The sequence below is a fragment of the Phymastichus coffea genome, unplaced genomic scaffold (genome assembly GCF_024137745.1).
Source record: "Phymastichus coffea isolate CEN01 unplaced genomic scaffold, Cenicafe_Pcof_1.1 PCOF00120, whole genome shotgun sequence".
In the NCBI taxonomy this organism is placed as follows: Eukaryota; Metazoa; Arthropoda; class Insecta; order Hymenoptera; family Eulophidae; genus Phymastichus; species Phymastichus coffea.
Genome location: NW_026706931.1, coordinates 422,260 through 444,940, shown reverse-complemented (window position 1 = coordinate 444,940; position 22,681 = coordinate 422,260). Strand labels below are relative to the sequence as shown.

At 38.7% G+C, this 22,681-nt stretch overlaps 3 protein-coding genes across 3 annotated transcripts; 2 read left to right on the top strand and 1 right to left on the bottom strand.

The window, feature by feature from the left end:
• The first annotated feature begins 136 nt into the window (after positions 1-136).
• On the top strand, positions 137-5,802 carry LOC131671202 (cilia- and flagella-associated protein 251-like). The gene is given in 20 exon segments (XM_058947452.1): positions 137-226; positions 289-435; positions 510-613; positions 679-833; positions 927-1,042; positions 1,106-1,244; positions 1,339-1,459; positions 1,549-1,700; positions 1,769-2,002; positions 2,085-2,193; positions 2,262-2,476; positions 2,515-2,917; positions 2,975-3,104; positions 3,169-3,290; positions 3,356-3,467; positions 3,528-3,619; positions 3,684-3,918; positions 3,997-4,247; positions 4,441-4,525; positions 5,725-5,802. Coding segments are annotated over 20 exon segments (3,090 nt in total).
• Positions 5,027-15,273, bottom strand: LOC131671177 (uncharacterized). The gene is made up of 3 exons (XM_058947419.1): positions 14,955-15,273; positions 13,841-14,493; positions 5,027-13,710 (listed from the first exon to the last, which is right to left on the bottom strand). The coding sequence occupies exons 2-3, from the start codon at positions 14,460-14,462 to the stop codon at positions 7,397-7,399; spliced, it is 6,936 nt and encodes a 2,311-aa protein (XP_058803402.1). The 5' UTR covers positions 14,463-14,493; positions 14,955-15,273; the 3' UTR covers positions 5,027-7,396.
• Positions 15,274-17,067: 1,794 nt separating this feature from the next.
• Positions 17,068-21,674, top strand: LOC131671176 (CCR4-NOT transcription complex subunit 3). The gene is made up of 9 exons (XM_058947418.1): positions 17,068-17,543; positions 18,332-18,564; positions 18,646-18,801; positions 18,876-19,055; positions 19,138-19,425; positions 19,488-19,743; positions 19,820-20,607; positions 20,694-20,903; positions 20,975-21,674. Exons 1-9 carry the CDS (start codon positions 17,519-17,521, stop codon positions 21,071-21,073), a joined length of 2,235 nt encoding a protein of 744 aa, XP_058803401.1. The 5' UTR covers positions 17,068-17,518; the 3' UTR covers positions 21,074-21,674.
• The last annotated feature ends 1,007 nt before the right edge of the window (positions 21,675-22,681 follow it).

Sequence of the window (22,681 nt, the reverse complement as noted above, 5' to 3'; positions counted from 1 at the left end):
GCAATTGTTTGATTATTTACCTGATTGATTCATGAAGTTGTCCGGTGACAAGGTTCTTTTGTTATGCGTTAGTGTGGTGAAGCAAGCACCTGCATTATTTTAGTTGCATAATTTTACGAAACTAGAGTGTATAAAAATGTCGTACATGGATCTATTTGAATCCAATTCTGAAAGCTCAGTCACCGATTCTGATAAAGTAGAAATTACCCATTTATCAAGTCCTTTTGTAAGTTATTCCACTAACCTTACACCCAATCGATTATCTTAACAAGTTTTCATTTTCATTAGAACTTGCAATGGGCTTTCGGCTTTGATCCATTTACCCCAGTAATAAACTTGAGTACCGCGAGTCGGTCGCTCATTGCATACGCAAGTTCGCACGTAACGGTTCTTTACGATTACAAAGCAAGGAAAATGTTCAAATTGCAAGGGCACGTCAGTAGCACAATTATCAATAGCAAAAATTTGAAATATTTAGCTAGTTGAACGGGACTTAAATGCGATTTTAGCGAAACTGCGTTAGAATGCTGTCAACAGATCAGACTGGCAAGTGGCTACTCACGGCTGACTTTGAAAACGATTCGCGGGTAGTTATTTGGGACATATGCAAAAGGTTTATTAATTTTACGTATATATAGCAAAAGCTGGACGAATGTTACTTAATTTGGACGATTGCAGAATCCCAATTTTTACGCTTTTCCGTCCTCACGATGCCAGTGGAATGACGGCTGCGTCGCTGAGTCCCGATGCCAAATATATTGTGACTGTTGGCAGTGAAGAGATACAATTGGTTAAAATTTGGTATTGGGCTTTTGACAAGAATCAGCCTGACGGTACTTTAGAAAATCTACGTGTTCTGCGTCTCTGCAAAATATCACGGGAATATCGTAAAAATAAGTCCAATAAAATTTCTATAAAATTTATAGCTGAGTCGAGTTTAACTGAAACAAACTGCGGACGAGTTAAGGATATTGCATTTGATTGGAAAAACCGGAGTTTCTTAGCACTCACAACTGACTCTCGTGTGATATACGTCCAAATTGTTCGTACAATTTAACATTTATTTGATCATAAACTTTATTCTTCTGAATTTTATAATCTTGAGTGACCTACATTACAGGATAACGAGAAACATGTGATCACAAATTGCCCATCGATTCTAAAGAAACCCAGTGGCCTCGGAATATTTAACAATACGGCATTTATTATGGAGACTTCAAAAGTATTCACTGGAACTCAAAATGGTTTGGCTTTATTTAGAAATACCACGTTTGTTTTTTATAAAAATCATAATTGTCAGTATTTGTCAATAATCATTCTTACTATATCTTTATATAGGGTTCATGTTAGTGTGGGATAGAGATACTACGAACGATCCTCGACAAGATACCAAAATGAGACATATAAAATCGATTCCTTTGCAGAAAGCAAACATTAGCCAAGTAATAAATTATTTAGGGTACGTAATTTTTCCGATGGATACATGCAAAATTTTCGAATTCGCTAGCAGATTAACGGTTATCCAAATATCTGTGTGAACAATTTCAGAATGATCGTGGTGGGTAACTCCCGAGGCGAGATCATTTTCTACGACAACGACTTGCAGATTTTATACGCCTGTCGTGACTGCGGACTCGATTTTGTCACCTTCATTTCATTTGACATTGAATTCGAGGAGCGCAGTTGCGAGCGTGAACGTGGTGAACGCGGAAAAGCTAGCTCGCGCAACTCCTCGCGCGCCTACTGAAGAGTCCGTTTTGAATTTCAGGAGGCGAGCCGCGTCGTGGCGATCTTGCGCGCGAATCGAGCAGCGCGGCGCCACACGAAGACGTCGACGCTTCCAACGTTACCATCAAAATCGAGCATCCGCCGGCGCCGAGGCACGTAGACCGGAACTGCGATAAAAAGTGCTTGGCGTTCAAGAGAAAATTCGAAAAATTTCGAGTGCCGCGAGACGCTACCCTGCAGAGCAACGAGTTTTCCGCGGACAAGTTCGTCGTTGGTTAGCGAGCAGAGCGTTTGTTTTGGAAGAGCCCTTATCGATGGGATATCGCATAGCCATGCCGAAATCTTTGTGATTTCAGCGACCAAGAGCGGTCAAATGGCATGGATAGACATACCGAGTATGAGGTGCCGGTTGATATCTAATTACTTGGAGTCGCCTGTGACTGCCATAGACGCACACCCGCAAGAGTAATTGCAACGCGTATATCGCGCTGGACGTTTGCGAAACGACGACGAACGAGTTACTGGGCTTTTAGTAAATACTTGGTGGCCGGTGACGAGAACGGATCGCTATACTTGTTCGACTACGCGACGCACCGGATGAAGCTGAAACGGAGACTCCCCACCCTGCCGGATTTGCTGCCGATTCTGAAAGCCGAGCTGATGGCTCGGAGAGTTGTGCACGTGACGCGCTCGGGTGTCCACGGCGACGAGGAGTCACATCCGCGCGCCGTCAAGTACTCGCCCGACGGTAGGCGAAAGCTGTGGGGCGTGGGCGTGGGTGCGGAGAGCGAGGCGACTGCCGAGCTGACGGTGTGCGGCATTCGCGACTCGCAGCTGCCGCGCTGGTCTGCGCCCTGGCCAACGGGACCTTCTGGGTGCTTCATCCGGACACCCTGGAGCCGCTGGACCCGCTGCCCTACAGACACTCGGAGACGGCGATCCTGGACCTCGCCTTCTCGGCGTGCTCCGGCTACGTGGCCTACTACGACCGTTCGCTGACGGTGGCCGTGTTCCGGCGACACCAAACCGCCAGCCGCCACTTCTACGACTTCGTCGGTAAATGTCGCGCTCACACGTCGCCCGTCCGGTGCATTCTGTTCGGCGCGCCGTTCGGCTCCGACGAGCAGCCTCCGCGCTTCCTGTCGCTCGGCGACGACAGACGGCTGGTCGAGTACGACTTGCCGCGCAGGTGCCTTGGCCACTTGGCGGCGCAATTACCGATTCCAAACAACTCGACTGCTTTCAGTGGCTCGTATCCCGATCCAGGCCTCGTCGTCATGGAAATCAGTCGCGTCGAGCAGGACGAAGTGCCGCTGTGCATGGACTGGTACCCGCGATTCGGCGCGGACAGCTGTCTCGTGCTTTCCAGCTCCGACGTGAGACTTGGTTCATGATATTGCTTTAACTTGCCGCGTCATCGTCACCGCCCCTTAATTCCAGCACAAATTCAAACTGATCGACGCCCAGAGCAAAGAAACGCGAGCGACGATTTTAGGCCCGACGTCTGACTCGCCGGTCAAGAAAATGATGGTCAGTGGCGAGAACCGCCGGGGGCGTCGCGGGTACCTCGTCATTCTCGGTCAAACGCTCGACTTGCCCGTGTACAGATTCGCCGAAGCGGCCGAAGCGAAAGCGTTGTGCACATGGTGTTCGCGAGCGACCGGCACATTGGTCTGCAGCTGCTGCCTCTGGATGGGAATCCGCGCGGCATTCTCAGCTCGATCGGCCATCCCAAGAAGGTAAGCGAGGCCGCAGCTCGAGCGGCGAATGAGCGCGCGTGACCCGAGGCGAACGCGCAGATCAGCTGGATGCGCGGCGCCCACTGCGGCAATCTGTTGTTCACCGCGGCGCGGGACGATCGATGCGTGCTCGCGTGGAACATCAACTACGAGTGAGCGTGCGGCGAGTCCGCGCGACCGCGCAGCGTCGATAGAACGTGAGGCAATTTCACGCAGGTCCGTGGAGACGACGCGTCGGCTGGGGGGCAGCGGCCTCGTCCCTTTCTACAGCCTCATCGACGGCGGCAAGGACGGCTGGCTTTTCCAGGAGATGCAGGACCTCTTCGTCTACGCGCAGATTCTGGAGCAGGGCGAAAATTCCATGGTGGCCAGGCGCATCGACGACCAAGTCTCGGCCGACCAGTTGCCCAATCTAATGAGAGCCGTTGGATTTTATCCGTCAGACTATCAGGCACGACTCTTGCCGCTGCCATTCTCAAGCCTTCTTTCCTCGATTACCTGACTGTGGCTCGTCTTTTCTTCTTCGCAGCTGGACAATCTGATGAAAGAAGTTACCCGGCGTTGCGCAAGCAATGGTCAATCGAATAAGCCTAGAGTGACGTTCGAAGAATTCGTTAAATTGTACATCAATCATCGACCAACTTTTGGCATTTCGATGCAGCAATTGAAAAATGCCTTTGTTAAACTTGGAGGCCAGGAGGACCCGAACGACGTATCGATCTCAAAACAGCAGTTTTTTCATATTTTATGCAACGATAGAAATGGCGAACGAAGTATGCTGCTTTGAACCATACAAACCCGTTGCTTCGTAAGGTTCAAAGCTGTTATTTTGCATGAATAATTCGAAGGTGATGCATTGAATGTGCAAGAAATGTACAAGTATCTCAAATATTTGATAAACGGCGAGGAAAGCGAAAATTTTTTGACAACTTCGAGACGCAAAGTAATAAATGTTCTTGAGTTGCTGCCGCAGGTATAACTATGATTATTACAATTATATTCTTTTTCAATGTTACTTTATTAACTTTATCAATGTTGTATTTAATGGTTGCACCTGCGTACTATTTGGACAGCGTTTATCTTACAAAGACTTTCTCGCTAACGTTATGGGAATTCGAATGTCGATGCAATCGGAAGCTATTTAACAATGAGGCATACATTTCTAACAATCCTTGTCTTTTTTTTAATAAATTTATAAAAAATAAATTATAAAATTTATAAAAAAGTGTTTAAGAATGAATTTAGTTACCGAGAAACATGGCATTATATTGTGCTTTTATATTTACATATACTACCGCTGTCTAGTGCGCTTATCTTTTTCCTCTCTCTTTCTGTATTCGTGTTAATGCACGAATATAGATCAAAACTTTTATCGATGATATTGCCAATTTGACAATTCAACATACATTAAATATTCCCATCATTCAATATTAGATATAGAGATAGCTGACATCATTTATTGGTAAATAAGTATGCAGTTATGTTGATATTTATGATTTATTTTATATATTACTGCTGCTTTATATAAACATATCACAGTGGAAAACTTGTATTATAGTAAAATAGCTCCACATATTCTAAATTCTTGAATTATCATATCAAAAACCGATAAAAACAATCTATAATTCTTTTCAACTTTACGGGTCAAATTACTATTAAACGTTTATCTTACTCTTTTCATAAAGATTATGATATTATAACATTTTTTTCAATCTTACACGTTTAAATATCAGATTATCAAAATAATTAAAAAAACCTCGCGCTTTTATCAAATGATTTATTCGCTGCTAGTTTCATAAAATAAGTGTAAAAATAATAACATCGTAACATACTTTTTTATTTTCATTATCTTTAAAATTCTTCGTATCAATTATGATAAAATGAATTTTTATTACTAAAACCTCATCTCGAAACCACATCGACACGCATATTTACTGCTATAACAGTATATCACGTGACTTTACCTCGGCCAGTAAGATCACAAATAAAATGCTTCAATATGGCATCCATCACCTTTTTATAAGGGGTAAATGATAGGATAAGGAGAAAAGGGGAATAAGGGGTATATTTTAAGAACAAAAAAAAAGAAAAAGCAGGAAAGGAGAATATAAACAATTTTTCTTAACATGAAAAACGTAAGCTTAAAAAGAAATGTGTACAAGTATAGTACTGAATGTTAAGTTAGAGAAATTAACGAATACAAAAATGTGTAGGTTTCATGAGAATAATGTATTATTATCGATTTTTTATAATACAGCGTATATCTTACAAAGAATTTGTCACCGACGTTTTGAGAACCAAGTCATCTAGAGAGACGAGGACTGATTGTAAATGAAAACGCGGTATTGTAAGAATTGTCTTCTTTCGAAAGTTGATCGTAAGAAAATTTATAAAAATAAATTTAATCGTCAAAAAATACGTAGTGTTTTTTTTCGCAACACTTGCTACTATTATGACTAAAAATGATAATCAGCTAAAAATTGTTACACCAATGGATTTCAAGTCGTACAAGCAAATACATGTTTTCGTGTAAAAACGAAGCTTTTGGAAAGCTTTTACAATTTTTTTAGTCTGTCGTTACAAGCATCGATGAATATATACAAATACAATTAGTTTTTTTTAGTAAATTACGACCTAATGTAACAATGAATTTTTCATCGTCAAATTTCAAATAAGAGCCAAAGAAATTCTAATGGATTAAAATGTGAGATAATCACTAGATCAAATTAAAACGACCGTGATATAACTTTTTGGCACGTAATTTTTTTCAACATTAATTTTGTGTATATATTATATCTTGATATATAAATTTTTTTTATTGATTTTATTTCTTTTTTCCTTGAATTTTACATTAATTTTCTTTTAATTCAAGTTATGTGACTTCAAAAAGAAATAGTCAGACGCTAGTGTAACATATCAAAAATTCATTTAAGTTATTTTTCAATTTACTGAACCAAAGTAATGTAATCGAGAAAAGCGTATTAAAAAATAGTTTTGTAATCAATTTTAAAATACCACGTCTAATACGTCTAATATCTAAAGCATTTCAAAAATAGCTTTAATAGGTTTAGTTAATTTTTTTTATAAATTTGATTTCGGAAAAATATCGATACGTTTTTCTCAAATTTCAACATAAAAAAATGTTGGAAAACATTTTAGTTTACATTACGAAGCTAAGAATAAAGAAAAGTATGCATTATACCGTTGTTCTTTTAGTGCGACAGCTTACAGTTTCTGAATCGAGTGTGAAACATAAAACAAAATGTATTGCTTTCCCTTTCAAACAATAGTACTTTTCCGATGCAATGAAACGACAGACACTGCCAGCAGTTCTGACAGTAAAACTCAGCCCATAAGTAAATTTCGCCAATGTAACAGCCCTCCATCTTTTGCAGTTTATGCAATTACTGTACTATTAACGTGTATATACGTGTAGTTTTGATCCTAATATATAAATGTACATTGACGTATCGTTAAAAGAAGTACAAAGAAATTTACACAAAAACTTATGTCGTTCATTATCATAGAAACTCTAGGGGCGTATTTACAAGTATTATATACAAACGCGAGTGTGACTACGTTCGATTTTAAGAGAACTATAAACACGTTGACTCCTTGCTCTTTCGTTGCATCCGTGAAAAAGAGAAAGATAAGATAATAAGAGAAAGGAAATAAACAATAATAATAATAATAATAATAATAATAATAATAATAATAATAGTAATAATAATAATAATAATAATAATAATAATAATAATAATAATAATAATAATAGTAGTAGTAGTAGTAGTAGTAGTAGTAGTAGTAGTAGTAATAGTAATAGTAGTAGTAGCATAGTAATAAACGAGCGCTGAGACACCCACGTCAATAAGCGTTTTATCCTCAAGTATAAAGTGATCAGTCCGGGCAAAGACATCGTCCAGTCGCAATTATCCATTGGCCATTTCCTCATCGGACATTCCAAGATTCTTGCGGCAATCCGGGCAGAACCACTTGCCTTTCGGTGGCACTGTAATTCCCACACATTCAAAGTGAAACCATTCGATCTGACAGTCATCGCCATCGCAGGCGATCATCTCTGAAACTTCGTCGTAGGGGCACTGGCAATAACAGTAGAGATTGTTAGAGCGCTCCGGAATGATAGGATGTAGTTGAGGGAAGTTTGAATGAAACAGTGAGCCAGAACTCGCTGCCGCCATTGTCTGAGGTACAGCTATTGCTGTTGAAGTCAACTTGCTCTTTGCCTCGGTAGTTTCGTTGTCAGAATCGCTCGAGTCACTACTGCTGCTGTCATTACTTTCACTGTCAGAAGCTGCGATCACCAAGGCTCTCTCTTCGTCCTCGTCGTCCTCATCGCGTTGCTGCTGCTGCTGTTGTCTTTGAGCCTGCAACAGTTGCTCCTGTTGAAATTGTAGCTGTTGCTGCTGTTGTTGGATGATCAACTGTTGCTGCTGTTGTTGCATAATTAGTTGTTGTTGTTGTTGAATGAGGAGTTGTTGTTGCTGTTGCTGTTGTTGTAGAAGTAGCTGCTGTTGCTGTTGAAAGCTTTGTTTGTTGAGAGCTTTACTCGATGACGAGGGTGACGAAGTGCTCATCATTGGCGGAGCATCGGTTCGCCGCCACTTTAACATTCGCTGCATATGATTTTCCTCATCACTCGAGTCATCATAAAAACGTTTAGGCACGCGCTTTCTCTTGGACGATCTTGTTGTATCCAATTCCGAGCCACTGCCAGCAAGACTGCGAGTCCTCGAAAAACTCGCTGCTTCCGGCGTCATCATTTGATTAGTCTCGAAAACAGATATGTTGGAAACGATCGAGTTTCTTCTTCCGCGTGGTGCTCCACGTCTCTGGTAGCTGGTTTTTGGAATGTTGACTTTGATCGAATCGACACTTTTCGTGGGATTTCGAGCCTTTCCCCAAAGACCTTTTCTGCGCCTTCTTGTCTTGAACTTTCGTTGCTTGCTAGCAGTTGGTATCACGAGAGTGTCCAATTGACTGGGCGATGCTGCTGGTGTCTGTGTTGATAATTCACTATCCATAACACCATTGACCGGCGTCGTAGTTGTGTCTGTAGGACCTGATATACCGGAAGCAAGCAACGTTTGCTTACGTTTTTCAGCCAGCAATTTCGTAGCCGTTTTCTGAGGATTTTCATCGTAGAACTCTTCGTCGGTGTCAGTCTCTGTTGTTTCCAAATCAGACTCTCTTATTATAAGTGCTGGAACTTTCTTCGGCAGTGGTTCGATCGGAGCTGTTTCAATCTCAATTTTTACCTCTACCGTCTGTTCTTTAGTCTCTGTTGGCGGCTTCTCGACAACTTCATTTTTCTTCTCTGGCTCGCCTACTGGTTCTGTTGCTACCATTCCTTTTCCTTTTTTACGCTTCTCCCGATCAACTTTTTTGGGTGAATTCGATGAGGAACTGTCAGAATCAGAACTGCTGCTTGAACTGGAACTGCCACTGCTGCAGGTACTACTACAGCTACAGTCAGGACCACAAGAGCAATTACTAGACTCACTGTCGCTGGATGAATCACTGGACGACGTGCTAGTGTTCTGTTTCTTCTTTTTTGGAGATTTTACTTTTTTCTTAGTCGATTCACTTTCAATAGTTGGTAGCTTGTTAGCAACACTTGGTGAAGGTGTTCTTTCTTTTGTAAAATTAGTTTTATCTGTTTCTACATTATCATCAGTCTTTTTTAAGGTACTGCTGGATGAATTCTGATCTTCTTCATCCTTACTTGGATATACTACACAATAATCATGATCAGCTAGTATTGCTTTATTTAAACGTTCAATTTCTTCTTTTTGTTGTGCATTTTCTACAATTTGCTTCTCGATGTCTGCTTCCATAGCATTAGCCTCTTGTTTCTCCAAACTTGCTGTATAAGACTTGAAATTACCCCAAATGCCATCCATAATCTGCTCCTCCTGCTTTTTCTCTTCCTCATTTCTTTCAACTTCAACTATCACGTCATTTGTAAGCTCAATTGATGGTTCTGGCTGAACCATTTCTAGTTTGTCAACTATATCTGCCTCAATTTTCTCTGGTTTTTTGTTACTTTTGCATTCATCTGGCTTTTCTTCTTCGTCATCACTGTCACTGTCTGACAAATTTAACGGTGGTAGATCAAGTACATCCACCACTTTTTTTACTGGTTCTTTTGGAGTCTCATCAGGTGATTTAACTTTTTCATTAACATTTACTTCTGTATTGCAGACATCAATATGAACATTATCTTCCTCTTTAATTGTTTGATTTTCATTGGGTTTTGGCAGTGTAATTGGTGGTGATGATGGTCCTGATTCTCTGTGACTTTGTTCATGCCTAGCCAATAAATGTTTTGAAATCAACTTTGCTGAGCACTCAGTACAAGGGTAAGGGAATTCATTTGTGTGAATTCTTTTATGCACTTTTAATGCAACAGCTTTGTGACAAATATATCCACATTCTTCACAAGGAAAGTCTGCTGGCGGAACACAAAAATGATATATGTAAGGCCATTTTTTTTGTAAACACTTTTTGCACTGCACACTTTCTGTTCCATGTTTCCAGAAGAGATGCTTTGTAATGTCTGGCTTATTACGATAAGCTATACCGCATCTATAACACAGATGATTTAATTTATGCTTCCAAATGTGATTGGATAAATTTTGCTGATTGCCAGTAGTTTCCAAACAAACGTCACAGGCATTATGCAATTTACGAAGATGTACCATAAGCCTGAAAGATGATGGGATATTAGAGACTTGACACAGACAACACCTGTACTGTATATCAATATTTGCAGCGTAAACTCCTGGACATAAATGGCACAGTAACTCACTATAACTTAAAAACGTTGACTTGCACATTATACACAATAGATTTGGTTTTTGATGCATTTTTCTATTATGTAAATAAAGTTCTTTGTGAGAGTTAGAGTGAAACCTGCAGTTGAAGCATTCATAGGTTTTTACCATGGAAACATTATAGGTTCCTTGTTTGCTATTGAAAGAATCCAGATTAAAAAAATATGACTCCAATTCATTGAAATATTTCTTCACCTTTGCTATAAACTGTTCTTGGTTGATGATAATTGCAGGATGTTGAGGTTGAAACCTGTGTTCTGAAAGCATGTGAAGACTCAATTGTTTACCATTGACAGCTATCTGTCGAGCATGATTACAATAAACACAAATTCCACAAACAACTTTAATACATCGTTTCAGTAACTCTTCCAGCTCCATCTTTTCCAAAAGATCATCCACATCTAAATCTACTACTGGAATTTCTTCACCAGCCAATGGAATTCCATCGAAAGTTTCAACTTTACTGTCTACAGTATCTATTATTAGCTTTTCATTCACGGTTTCTTCATTCTTTTCATTCAGTTGATTCTCAACATCTAATTTGTTCTCTTTGTTAATGTCTGAGTCAAAATTTATAGTACCTAAAGTATCATTTTCACAGTTTTCTGTAATTTCTATTTTTTTATCATCTGAATTAGTGTCTTGTGCATCCTTTAAAGATTCTTCAGTCGTTTGTTGTGTCTTGCCAGATTCTTTACTGTTATTATTTTTTTCTGATTCTTTATAACTATCATAGTTTTCAATACTATTTTCTATTGATGGTGTTTTTATTGAATATACAGAATTATTTTTGGTACAAATTTTGATTACTAATTTCCTATCTGTAACAGGAGTAGCACTCAATATTGGTTTACTTTGTTCATTTTTTGTTGGGGTTGACACTATGTCATCAAATAATTCATCCGCTGCATTACTAGAGCCGTTTGATGCATCAGATTCAGAATCTGAATTTAAATTCTCACTTACATCATTTAATGAATTGTGTTCCAAACTAAGCTCTTTGGTTTCATCAAGTTTTACAACATTCTTTTCAATCAATCTCACATCATCTTCATCCTTTGGTTCTGAAGTTTCAACTGTACCTTTGCTTGTGCTACAGTCCAAAGTACTTTTTAATTTGCTACTAGACATTATATCTGGATGTATAGAATGATCAAAATTTGTACCTTGAGAAACTGCCATTATAGTTTCAGTTACACTATCATAAGTATCCTTGGCACTAACACGACTCAATGATTCACTTTCACTTTCATGACTGTCATTTTCTAATACAATTCTATCATTTTCAAAATTGTTTCCATTATCAGCACCAGTACAAATTTCCATACCAGAATCAGAAAATGATTTCCGATTTGCTTCTCTAGATTCAATAGCACATATATCTTTATGGGAATCCAAACAAGCGCTATTGATAGTTTCAGATGTATTTTGCAATTTAGTCCTTTTTGAACGAATATTGGTTAACTTTGTGTACAAATAAATATCATCATTTAATCTATTAGGTTTTATTGTTCTTTTTGAATGTCGTATCACATTTGTCACTGTTTGATTAGTTTTTGTACGTTCAACTTCTGTAGTCCTAGAACTGCTCGGTAAACTTTGCAACACCTTTTTACTATCACTTTTTTCAGGAGCTAACCTACACCCATCTGTATGTGAATTTATTTTTTTGCACTGAGAACAAACTCCAGATGTTGATTGTACTGCTTTTTGAGATGGACAAAAATGATCATAAAATTTTTCATTCTCTGAAAACATCTTCTCACATGCACAACAGACCAGGAAACAAGGGCCTATAAAGACTTTGAAGAATTCTTCTGCTGAATTGAAATTCATATCTGGAACATTGTGTTTCTTTAGTAGATGATATGATAACCTTTCGGCTTGGCCAAACATACCAAGGCAAAACAAGCAGATATGCCGTTGATGTACTTCTCGCATATGTGTAAAAAGATTCCAGTTTTCAAAATATTTCTCACAAGCTGCACACAAATAAACTTTACTAGTGATTTTGAAATTTGAAGGTTGACTGGTAGATGGTGCTTCTGAACAAGAATTACTTGAAGCTAAAGTTTTAACAGATAATGATGACCGGCTGCAATTGCTTGATAGAATTGGATCTTCATAACTAGTTGATGGAATGGGTTCATATTTATCAATAAATACTTCAGATTTATCAGTTTGAAGTTCTTTGGAATTACTGTCACATGAAAGTACTGTATTAATGTTAGGCGGAGATTGAATATTTTCATCAGGTGGCAGTTCTGAGCTATCACAAGATGCTGATTCTGAAATATTTATCGTAGGTAATTGTGAGTAATTACTAATTGGTGATTCACTGTCTGCAGGTTGTGGTTTTGGACTATTAATTGTAATAATATCCATATCATTACTAACTGATAACTTAGATACTTCAACACATGGTGACATTGGAGTTTGAATATGTGATGCTTGAGTAGATGAAGATAGTGACACATCAACCAATGGAGATTTTGGTGCATCAGTTGCTGGTGATATACATACATCAGCAGATGGTGATCGAGATGCTTCTTCACAAAGGGATTGAAATGATTCTGTAAATGGGGATCGAGATGCTTCTTCAGGTGACGATGCAGGTCTATCAGTAATCGGTGATTCCAATGTCTCTACTGATGGCGATTGCGATACCTCCATTAATGGTGATTGGAATGATTCTAAAGTCAGAGATTCAGCTACCTCCATGGATGGTGATTGAACTATTTCTAGAACTGGAGAGTTAGTTTCTTTTATGGATGGTGATTGAACTATTTCTAGAGCTGGAGAATCAGATGTTTCTACGGATGGAGATTGATCTATCTCTGAAGCTGGAGATTTAGTTGTTTCCATGGATGGTGAGTGAACTGTTTCTAGAGCTGGAGATTCAGCTGCTTCCATAGATGATGAATGAACTGTTCCTGGACCTGGAGAGTCAGATACTTCCATAAATGATGATTGAACTGTATCTGATGATGGTAATTGAACTAAGTCTTGAACTAGAGATTGAGATACTTCCATGGGTGATGATTGAATTGCATCTGAAGTTGGTGATTGCAATACATTTGAAGATGATGGTGTAGATAGCTCAGCTGGTAGTAATTGGGGTGTCTCTTTAGGTAGTGACTGGGGCGTCTTTTCAGGTATTAACTGTGATGCCACTTGAGATGGTGACCGGAGTGCCTCTTTCAGTGGTGTCTGACATGTAGATTCAGCAATATCTTCATCCACTGACTTATTCAATTTTTTAGATATATTAGTGGATGGTGACGTTAATGGACTGGCAAGATCTGATTGATTTGCTTTTGTAGATGGTGATGTGGTTGTATCAACTGACGGTGAATAACAATTATTAGCAGGCAAGGATTCTTCATCATCTGTAAATAATACTTTATTAGCATTTGTGACTAATGAGCAATGTATGCTTATATTTATAGAATTATTTATATGGGGTAAATCAACATTATTGTTGCATAATGGAGTATTAATGAAAAATGATAGAATTACCCAAACTTGATGACTGAGAATTTTCTATACATGCTAGCTTATAATTACTACTGGTAGATGGTAATTTTGCATTATTCACTAGATAAAGCTTAGAACTATCAGCATCATCAGCTAAAGTAGAATTTTTTGCTGAAGAATCACATTGATCTTGTTTAGATTCTCCTGTAATAGTCTCACTTTCAAAAGTATTACATTGGTTGCATTCAGGTTTCGATGATGCAGGTTGCAGGCCCAAATATTGGGCGTACTCTGCCATATTTTTTTCTTTCACTTCAACCATATTGATTGTTCTTTCTTTTGATGTATCATTGAATTGAACAGCTTGTTCTACTGATGTATTATCATTTACTACTTGATTTTCTTCCGGTTGAATTTTGAGAATATTTTTCTTAAATCCTTTGATAACATTTTTTAGATTTATATTGGAGTTACCATTACCATCAGAATCTTGGGGATAAGAGGAATAAAAACAGTCTTCTCGAGTTTCATCAATGTCATCTAGACTGACATTTGAATTATTGATTTGTGCTAATGATGTATCAATGCTTGCCTCCTTATAGTATGCTTCTTCAAATAAAGTCCATTTATCGACAAGTCCATTCTCATTGTCCTCATCTTCCATAATAAAATTATAGTTGAGTGAGCCTTAATATCTGAAAAGACACATTGACACAGTCAGGAATGAAAAAAAACGTAATTATCTGCAGCATTACATAAGATGAATGTGTCAAAAAATGAATTTGTACTCATTAGCTAGGCAAAGAGCTTTTATGTTAAATTGATTTAGTAATTAAGTGACTTGAATAACTCTCTGAATAAACCAGACTCAAGCTTTTCTCATAGAAAAAAGTGAGTATCTAGTATGACAATTCTCATTTATTTGGCCGAGGCAAATGCAAAATCCAATCGCGAGTTTGAGGAGGAAACAATGCGCGAAAAAAGAAAATCACGAGAACCGGAAGCTCGACAACCTACCGAAAGGAGCTCGGCGAAGAGAGTGAAACGGTGAGAGAGAGAGAGGAGGAGTAAGAAAAAAGGTGGTTTTGTTAAGAGCTGTCTGGGTGTGCGTCGGTGATTGGGGCGGCACGCGGCGGCCTGCACTACGGCAACGTACCTAGGGAGGAGAGCGGCGGCGGGACGCCGAGGTTAGTAAAATGGCGTCGTGGTTGCAGCGGTGCGCCTCGTCGTCCTCATGGTCGTCCCGCACTCCACCGTGCGGACCGTGCCTTTGTCTCGTACTCTCTGCTGCGGTCACTGCTGCTCTTGGCTAAGATTTTGCAGGTTAGGCCGAGACGCTACTTCGTTATGTAGCAATGAGAGGATGTGTGCGAGTGTGAATTGATCGCAGTGTGTATTCGATCGACGCGACGGCAAGTCGCTTACTGCACATGTGCCAGCGATCACTACACCACGCACCAAATACTAGCTCTCGCGCCGACTGTGCTCGGCCAACTGCTGCCTTGTGCGATAGGTATCCGCTACGACCACGGGCAGGGGCCTGCTGAGTGCTGGCTATTGCCGTTTGCTTTGTTGGTATAGGTAGTGCTAAATGCGCATGTATGAGTATTTGCGACGCTGTATATAGTGTATACATATAAGTGAAGTATCCCTTCCATTCCCCCCCCTATGTTTGTAAGACGCCCCCACGCCCGTAGAATATGTGCCTCTGCTCGCGCGCGCTGTCTCTCTCTTACTCTCGTATGCACGTGTATGACTGCTGCCTTTTCCCTCGCTTTTATTTGCCGCGCCCGCGACGAACACGTTTTTGTCGTAGCCAGCATGGCTATTTTATGACCCTCGTATTGCCCCCGCGGAGGGTTACTCTGAAACTCTTCAAAATGCGACAAACTTGCATGCCTTTGTTACTAAAGTAGTCGGTGATTTTTATGGGCTCATTTTTGCTGCGTCTGTGAGTTTCCATTTTGATGTGTTTCAGCACAGGCTGATCTCTTGGAGACTTTCAAATTGTTGCTAATTCAATCTTTGGATTGACTAAGTTACATCGTGGAATCAATAGTCCTTCGGGCTACTATACACTTTCGATTCCAAATAATCGTTTCTTTTGCCGTTGCGTTCGATTACGATTCTTCGAATCATTGTTATCTTCTACAAAAACATGCAATCTCTTGCAACGTCTTAAAGTGCAATTAAAAAAAATTTACTGTGATAATTTGGTTAATTAAGAGTGAGAAGCGGATCCACAGATAAATAAAAAATTTGCAAAGTATGCGCGTACGTTATCTATTTAGTTTTTCTGTCAAAATGTAATTTTGTATTTGTATAAGGCTGGTATGCAGCGTAATCTATCGTCAGCGCTCTAAAAATATCAATCGATCATACGCGAATCGCAAGCCTCCCTTCGTGGGGTCACGTGTTACGCGAATTTTGTCCAACGTTTCAGTGGCGCCGAGACAGCCCAAATCCCCCCCCCCCCCCCCCACCAACCTTTGACGCTTTCCGTTCTCTCTCTCTCTTTCTTTCTCTCGACGACTCGGATAATTATTTTGTTTCTCTCCCTCTCACTTCATTTTTCTTTAATTATTATTAACCGTCTCAGATTTATCTGCGTGAATCAATATAACTGCATTTTAATTTATAAATCTATTTATTTGTAATGAATATTAAATAAATGAATGTTCGTTTAGGATTTCATTTAGATTTCGCTTCGGATTAATTAAATTCTTGATTACATTGTATAGTACGGCTTATTCAAACGCATATTGAAGCTTAAAAAAAACTTTACATGAGTCGCTTTTACAATTATAGCTCGAAATTGTAAATTTAGAGACACGCTGGCTAGATCTAATGCGCCTAATAATAGCAGCAGAAATGAAAAATTAGGTACTATTTACAATGTTCATCACGTTATTCAATTAAATAACAAAACACCTGAGAAGGATCAAATAGAAGTTTTTGCTCCAAAACAATAAAAATTAAAGAAAAGGAGCGAAAAAAAGAAAGTTGAGGATTTGGAGTTAGACCGTAATGACACGTAGGTATCAATCCGAATCGTGCCTTGGAGTTGGCGCCTCGGTGATGTAATATATATATATATATATATATATATAATGGTTTTATAGAAATTAAACTATAGCGTGAAGGATGTACTTTTCGATAGTGTAACGTGGCGTTAGCACTCGGCTCTAAGTTCAGAGTCGACAAAAAGAGCTTCCCCCCCCCTCTCATATCGCGAGTCGTTAGGTACTAGAGAGCGAGTATGTATGTGTGGATACTGGTACAGTAGTGTAAGTATGTACGCGTACACCGTGAATGCGCCAATGTATAGAATAATAGTGTCTCGGCTCGACTACTGGAACGTAACTATTTGTTGACGTGGTTTGTGTATTTACCGCGCTGGAATTAAACTTGCGTTAATCGTTGCCCACGGGGCTGTAGTTTGATTAATCTCGAGCTCGGATCCCGTGACCAAGTGGAGGAGTAGAGCTCAGTTCCTTCGGTCGTTGTCATTTGAAAAACGGAAGCCATCTTGTGGCCGAGCCTCCCATATTATAAGCCAACAAGAGTGCGAGAGAGAGAACCGCTGAGCGGATTACACTCGGTGTACAGGGGCTCAAGTCGAAAGAGAAAGATAACCAGACATTGGTGATACACATTTATCCAATATTCGTCAGCCCCTCAGACTATGCATGAATTATCGCATCACGCTTTTACATAGCCATGGCTGCGACGAGAAAGTTGCAAGGTGAGGACTCGCGCGCGAGAGAGACAAGGCTCCTCTCTCGCTCTTTTCTTCAGCATGTTTACATCTGATCCTATCCGTCGATATATCAGCCCTTGCAACCCCTTTCTCGGCACTAATCAACTTCCAACAACGCTTGTTACTTCTACACTTTTCCACGATTTCACAGCTACTTGGCTTCCCTCTACACGCTTTTTGGTTGGCCTAAAGTTTTGCTATACGCCATCGTTCGCTGGCTGGCTACTACCAGCGCATTCTTCCAATTAAGGGTTAATCAGGCTATGTTTCACGGCCTGGACTCTTTTATCTTTGCTTTGTATATCGTGCTCGATATTTTATCCTACTGCCTTGCTCCCTTTCTAACTATTTTCACGTACTTTTCTTTCACTACATTCAGCCTTATCATGACAATGCATCAGGATAACCTCTCTTTATAGCAATCTTCTATTTCATTTTGGAAAGCTTTAATTGTTTTTAGTATGAATAACTTTTGTTTTAATAGAAGTATTATTGCATTAACCTCATATATATGTGATTTAATTTAGATTTTTCACGGAAATAATGAAATTTCTTTTGTTTTGGAATTGACACCACAGAGCCTCTACTGATGTATGTTGATGCTTATCAAGTATCTAAGTTGTCTAGTAATAAATTTTCTATTATGATCCTTGATGTTATACTTTCTTGATATGTCTAACTATCATTCTGGGTTCAAATGGGATAAATCATTCCTCATGAAATTTTATATTAATTTCATTATATTGTTATAACATACATTAATTTCTGTACAGGGGAAATTGACAGGTGCCTTAAGAAAGTCACAGAAGGAGTTGAAACTTTTGAAGATATCTGGCAAAAAGTTCACAATGCCACCAATAGCAATCAGAAGGAGAAGTATGAGGCTGATCTCAAAAAAGAGATCAAAAAGCTTCAGAGGCTACGTGATCAAATTAAAAGCTGGATTGCCTCAGGAGAGATCAAAGATAAAAGTACCTTGCTTGATTACCGAAAACTTATTGAGACGGTTAGTTAATGAGATATTTAGTTGAAATATTCTATCATATGAATGATGCAACAAACTAAATAGTTTAAAAATTTATTTTAGCAAATGGAAAGATTCAAAGTTGTGGAAAGAGAGACAAAGACAAAGGCTTACTCTAAAGAAGGTCTAGGAGCAGCTCAAAAACTTGATCCTGCCCAAAAAGAACGAGAAGAAGTTAGCAATTGGTTGGCAAATTCTATAGATACTCTCAATTTACAGGTATAATGAATATTCAAATATTTGTTTTTATAGGGCTTGAAAGATTGAATAACCTGTTTATATTACTTTTGTAGCTTGATACTTTTGAATCAGAAATAGAATCCTTACTAGCAGGGAAGAAAAAGAGGTTAGACAAAGACAAACAAGACAGAATGGATGAGCTCAAAGCAAAATTGGATAAACATCGATATCACATAAAAAAGCTGGAAACTTTGCTGCGCATGTTAGATAATATGTCTGTTGAAGTTGATACGGTAAAATCTCAATATATTTTCCAACATAATATGTTTAAGTTTTCAACTAGTTGTAATCATGTTTTGATCCCTTGATGTGCAGATCAAAAGGATAAAAGATGACGTTGAATATTATATAGAATCGTCCCAAGAGCCAGATTTTGAAGAGAACGAATATATTTACGATGATATTATTGGTATTGACGATGTAGACATTACGGGTGTAACAATACCGTCGTCTGCGACAACGGATAGTAATAACAGTAATGAAACTGGCGGCACTCCGACATCCACAAACTCCGGAACATCGCCAATACCATCACCTCCTTTGAGTTCAACAATGCACAATCATTCGAGTGATAGCTCTACAGATAATGATAAAAAGACTAAGGTAATTTTGTAAAATTAATGCAATAATAATCGGAACTGAACTAAATTATTCTTTTGTTGTAGCCTGTAAAACCAACAGCAGTCAGGCCTCTAGTCAATTCCCAAGCGAGCATTCCAACAACGGGAAGCACTGCCAATGCGAAAACGACGTTATTGTCAAGCACTCCAAGCAAAACCATTCCCATGACATCGATAAGCCATAGCTCGCCGAGTTCTACTAGTAATCATCTCGCTACAACTAATGCTGGCAATTTTGCCACAGTAGCTGCCTCTCATAGCAACTCGCAAGCCATTCATACTACCTCTAATAAAGCAGCGCGTAAGTATTTTTGACTATCCGTTTGTATATTAATTCTTAATCGCGCAAGTAATAACGAAGCATCTTCAAATTATAGCGCACAGTATTGAGAATGGATTATCCACGTCGACGATAACATCAAGTGTAGCGTCCAGTGTGCCACTGAATCTTTCGCAGCAGCAGCAGCAACAGCTGCCGCAACCGCAACAACAGCAGCAACCTCAACCGATACAGCAGCCACAACCTATGCAACAGGCGCCACAGCCACCACAGCCGCAACTTCAGCAAGCTCAACCGCAGCAACAACCTTTACAACAACAGCAGCCGCAGCAACAGCAGTTAATAAATCCGGCGCCAACGCAGGTGGCTCACATTTTACACAACCAGCAACAGCAAAGCCAGAACTATGTGAATGAGGTAGATATAACGACACCCGTGCCACCACCTTCGTCGTCGCCACGCTCGTCGATCAGCAGCCAATCGTCGCCCGTTCCTATAAATTCGTGCTCACCAGCGCCATCCACTGCCAATGGTCTCATCCCTAAACTTCCTGATGGTATGTCCACTTTGAAGTCGATCGCCCAGCAAGTAATCGTGCGAGCGGGCTTGGAAATGCCCCAGCCATCCGAACCAACGAGGAGCATCTTCGATGGCCCCAAACCGAACAATGTTATTAACAGTAACAGCAATGCCACCGGAGAAGCCCACATTCCACCGTTGCTTGGTGTAGCACCTTTGGGGCCGGTACCCCTACAAAAGGAGCATCAACATCAATTCCAAATGATGGAGGCTGCTTACTATCACATGCCTCATCCTTCGGACTCAGAACGATTAAGACCGTATTTGCCTCGGAATACTTGTCCTACGCCTATCTACTATCAGCAGGTATCTGTTATTAAAAAAGTGGAAGCATCTTCGATTAAAATTGCAAGTAGAATGCTCCGTGTTTACGAGACATTGTTTGTTATTAGTTGCAGATTCCCCATATTGATACGGTGGACTTTTTCGCTCGTCTTTCAACGGAAACATTATTTTTCATATTTTACTATATGGAAGGTTCTAAAGGTCAATACTTGGCAGCTAAGGCATTGAAGAAGCAGAGCTGGAGGTTCCATACCAAATACATGATGTGGTTTCAGAGGCACGAAGAACCGAAAATCATTAACGAGGAGTACGAACAGGTGAATACTTTTGGGTTTTTAAAGTTTACATACACGTACAGTAATTAATAGCAAATGTTTGACAATTTCAGGGCACTTATATCTATTTTGACTATGAAAAGTGGGGACAGAGAAAAAAAGAAGGCTTTACATTTGAGTACAAGTACTTAGAGGACAGAGATCTCAATTAATCTCAAATCCTGTTATTATCAAAGTCTCCAAAAATGCACTATTTCTGTATTCGTACGATTGAACATTTGTGGATAGACATTATTTTTTACAGCTCTATATTTTCGCAATTACACTTTTAATTTATTAGCAATATATGTCAAAGAACGTTGAATCAATGAGTAATTGAAGAAGCATCGCAGTTTTTGCGATCTTGCAGTAATACAGGTTCTTTTCCAAGATTAAACACTAAGAATTTTGAAGAGAGAATAGTTATCGAACGCGCTTATTGGGGACAGTAAATTGTATGTATAATTGATAATATGAAAAGCACCGGAATCACACTTTAGCGATATATAGTGTGCGGTGTGTGATAATATGAGGAAGAAGTTGTACTCGTTGGCGACTGACTCTGTAATACCAGTACAAACATGAGTGCATCCCATCTACCATACCTATGGTTAGGTGGCGAGTACACATGCTATGGTATGTCTTAATGTTAGATTATAAGTAGCCTTTTTGTATAAAGTATATTGAGGTGTAAAACCCTTAAAATGAATTACTGTACAGAATGTGTAGAAATAGTGAATAATAATATTATGGAATATATTTTATTTCTCATTTGAATGAAACCTTCGTTGTTTCAATTCTATCACTGCATTTTAACCTAAGTAATATATATATATATATATATATATATATATATATATATATATATATAAACATTCCATCCATTAGAGTGCATATAACTATATTGATTAGGATTTCTCATATATGAATATACAATTAAAGAATCAAACAAGTATAGAAGTTACAAGAAATTTGTAAGCAATTGTTCATCAAGATTGAAAATCAGTTGAATTTGTGAAAGTTTATTTTAGAAGTCTAATTGCTTAACATTTTTATATTTGAATATAAAATAATAACTGTTTTGCAGACTACGTAAGCAAATCGTAAAAATATTTCTTTCCGCTTTCATACAAAATTTGTTACCATTTGTGGAATTCAAGCATTTTTCACTATATAGTATTCATTTTTTACAATCTTTGACGACGACCTCACGTGACTTAATTATACACGAGGAATATTTTCGAATACACGATTGTAATACGAACAATATGACAAATGAGAAAATTCGTACAATTCCATCTTTTTTAATATTTATGAATAAAACTTTGATATTTTTCCAATAATTAAATTATAGCATTCAATAAGATACCGACAATTTAATAAAATTTATTCAAATATTATGATTGATCAAAGTAATGTAATATTGCTAGAATTTACGAAAATAATCAAATGTAAAATCATTATTAAGTCGTCATTCGATTAGTATAAGCTATAGATTCGGTATTATATAATTATTTTTCTGCTTAACTGCTTTAAAATTTTTAATAAATTACTTGCCCAGAATAATACAATAGTTGAATTTAACTTTGTTATGTCGATGTTGAAGTTTATCTTTAGGACTTTTTTAAATATCATTTTCTATTTACCCTTCTTTTATATTCCCTTTGATTCGTTTGCTAATGCTAATATTTAATTTTATTTTACGAATACTATACTTTTTCCCTTTTCTCAATTTAATATTAGCATCGTGTTTATATTGTTTATCCTACTTGTATTTCCAT